Genomic DNA, 2,933 nt, shown 5'->3' with positions numbered 1-2,933 from the left:
TGTTAAGTTGCTATTAACCATTTTCAACTTGTGTTTTAGGTATCGCTGTCTGCAGAAATTCTTGTATCTTAGCAACCATGCGACTGCTCTTCTTAGTTTCGTCCAGTTACAATAGCGATCTATAATGCTGTCTAGGCATTCAGCTGCAGAAGTTTTATTAATCAGGACTTCTTTCTTGACCTCGTTATCATTTTCTGCTACTTCCGGCGGAAGTGGATTTTTTGTCCATTTTTCAGAGTCTTGCTGAAGAAACATAGGTCCATTTAACAATAAATTTAATAAATAAGTTTTTCACTATCGTATGCACTTATTCCTCTGGAAGCTATGTCTGCGGGATTCGAACTTGTGTGTACATGGCGCCACTGGTCTGGGTAAGTTGTTTCATGAATTATGCTGAGTCTATTCCCAACAAACGTCTTGAACCGCTTGGACACGTTATTTATATATCCAAGAACAATCATGGAGTCTGTCCAAAAAGTAAAATGGTCAAAGTTCATATCTAATTCTTCAGATAACATTGCAAATAATCTACACCCTACTACAGCGCCAGATAACTCAAGTCGTGGAATAGACATCTGCTTTATTGGTGCTAGATGAGATTTTCCTATCGCCAGGGAACAATGTACGTTGTCATGTACATCAACAAAACGCAAGTAAGCGCATGCACCATAGCCTCGTTCCGAGCCATCACTGAATATATGTAACTGGGTATTTCTGACGGTCCCAAATCCCTGTGGTCTGTACCAGCGATTCACAGATAGCTTTTCTAAGCTATAGATAAGGTAGATAACCAAGTTTGCCATTCATTACTGATGTTGTGTGGTATCTGGTCGTCCCAGCCAATCTTCAATCTGCTATACCTTTGGCCTGGAGTGTAACAGGTGACACAAGTCCAAGTGGGTCGTATATAGAACTTACGACAGAAAGAATTCCACGTCTCGTGAAAGGCTTCTTTTCAAATTTCACTTTAAAACAAATTTTATCTTCATTTACATTCCAAAGTACTCCTAAGGCGCGGTCACAAGGAAAGGTATCATCGAAACTCAAATTTACAACAGAAGGGGCGCGTTCGGATTCTGGGATAGCATTCAAAACTTCTCTTCTGTTACTTAGCCATTCATAATTGACTGAAGATCAATTGCTAACTTTATTGCCTTTTGTTCTGATTGCACAGACTTCAAACAGTCGTCAACATAAAAATTTCTCTGGACTGTAGTAACCACTTCCGGTTCAAATATTTCGGCATTGTCAACTGCAGTTCTCTTTAAGGCATACGCCGCACAACTTTGTGATGATGTCGCTCCAAACAAGTGTACATTCATGCGGTAACACTTCGGTTTCTTGTTTAAGTCCCCACCAGGCCACCATAGAAAACGTAAAACATTGCGACCTTCATCCGTAACGCGCACTTGATGAAACATGGATTCTATATCCGCGGCAAGGGCTATTTCCTCTTTTCTAAAACGAATTACTACGCCCATAAGACTGTTCATTAGGTCATGTCCTTGGAGCAATTGGCTATCCAATGAAACGCCTTTATATTTCGCAGCGCAATCAAACACAATGCGAACTTTCCCTGGTTTGTTTACATTAGTAACTGGATAATGTGGTAAGTACCAGATACGTTTGTGATAGTTTTCGTCCTCAAATTCCGGTAATTCAGTCGCAAAACCTTTCTGTATATATTCGTTCATGGTAGTTGTGTACATTTTCTGTAACTCTGGGTCACGTGACAGTTTGTTTCTTAGTTGTTGAAGACGCACTTGAGCGAGTGAAATGTTGTTAGGCAATTGTCCGTTCTCGTTTTTCCATGGTAACCCCATCATGTAGTGTCCGTCTTTATGAATAAGAGAATATTCCATTACAGTAAACTCCGCTTATAACGAACTCATTGGGACATTCAAAATTTGTTCCTTATATCCGGAGTTCCTTGTAAGCATATAGCGAATTAGTTCCTTGTATCAGGAGTTTTTATAGCGAACGGATTTACATATAACGAACTGATTGTTTACTATCGTCCTCCATTTTGAAGAGCATTTGATTAAGTAATAAATAGTCATATATTTGAAAATCCTTTGCTATTTCATTTTTAGTTTTACACCTCTTCTCATTTGCCCATAAATATCATATTTTGTTCTAAACTCATTGGTTTCTGTTTTCTTTCCATGATTAAGAACAAACACGATTTTCGAGTTTTCCTTCCTTATTAAATTGAATATCTTCTATTATATTTTAAGGGTGACTTTTACAAATGAAAATTTCTTTTCATTTCAATCAAGCTTATTTTGTAGTTTTCAATGGATTAGCAAGCATTCGTGTTTATGTTGCAACCGATTATATTTGATCATGATTTTTTTACTCGAGCAAAACTATTAAAGAAAAGAAATAATAGTATAAAAAGAATACATTTTGTAACCGTTTTATCTTGGTGACAAGAACCCATGCAAAACTATTCTTAATAGAAAATTACGCACTACTATACAAATTCATTTTCACAGCTGTTTTAATACACGGTACATTCGACTGAGTTTTAATCCGTGCCAATGAAAATTAAAAGTGAAAATGAGGGATCTATTTACGGATAGCCGATATTTTTGAGTTCGTTATAAAAGTGTAATTTTCTGTACTTTTAACTAAATTGGGACTAAAAAATGAGTTCCTTATAAGCGATAATTCCTTATAACCATGTTCGCTATAACCATATATTTTTATATTAAATAAAGAAGGGCAAAATTCGGGCCAAAATAAATTGTTCCTTATAACCGGAAATTCGCTATAACCGTGTTCGCTATAAGTGAAATTTACTGTATTTTCATTGCACTTTTGTCTTCTAAGGACATAGAATTTTTCTCGTTCAATCTGTCTTTAAAATCAGTATTCCACATCTTTTCTAATTATTCCTGTAATAATATGTCTCTGGACTGTTCAAAGTG

The 2,933-nt window shown here is 36.3% G+C and overlaps 1 protein-coding gene across 1 annotated transcript; it reads right to left on the bottom strand.

The window, feature by feature from the left end:
- Positions 1 to 275: 275 nt before the first annotated feature.
- LOC132747884 (uncharacterized) lies at positions 276 to 803 on the bottom strand. Its single transcript, XM_060737448.1, has one exon. It carries the CDS (start codon positions 801 to 803, stop codon positions 276 to 278), a length of 528 nt encoding a protein of 175 aa, XP_060593431.1.
- Positions 804 to 2,933: the final 2,130 nt, after the last annotated feature.

This window comes from Ruditapes philippinarum, unplaced genomic scaffold, assembly GCF_026571515.1.
Source record: "Ruditapes philippinarum isolate M1 unplaced genomic scaffold, ASM2657151v2 ctg18488_1_1_1_1, whole genome shotgun sequence".
Taxonomy (NCBI): Eukaryota; Metazoa; Mollusca; class Bivalvia; order Venerida; family Veneridae; genus Ruditapes; species Ruditapes philippinarum.
The sequence above is the reverse complement of the archived record's forward strand: the minus strand, read 5'-3'. Positions and strand labels throughout refer to the sequence as shown.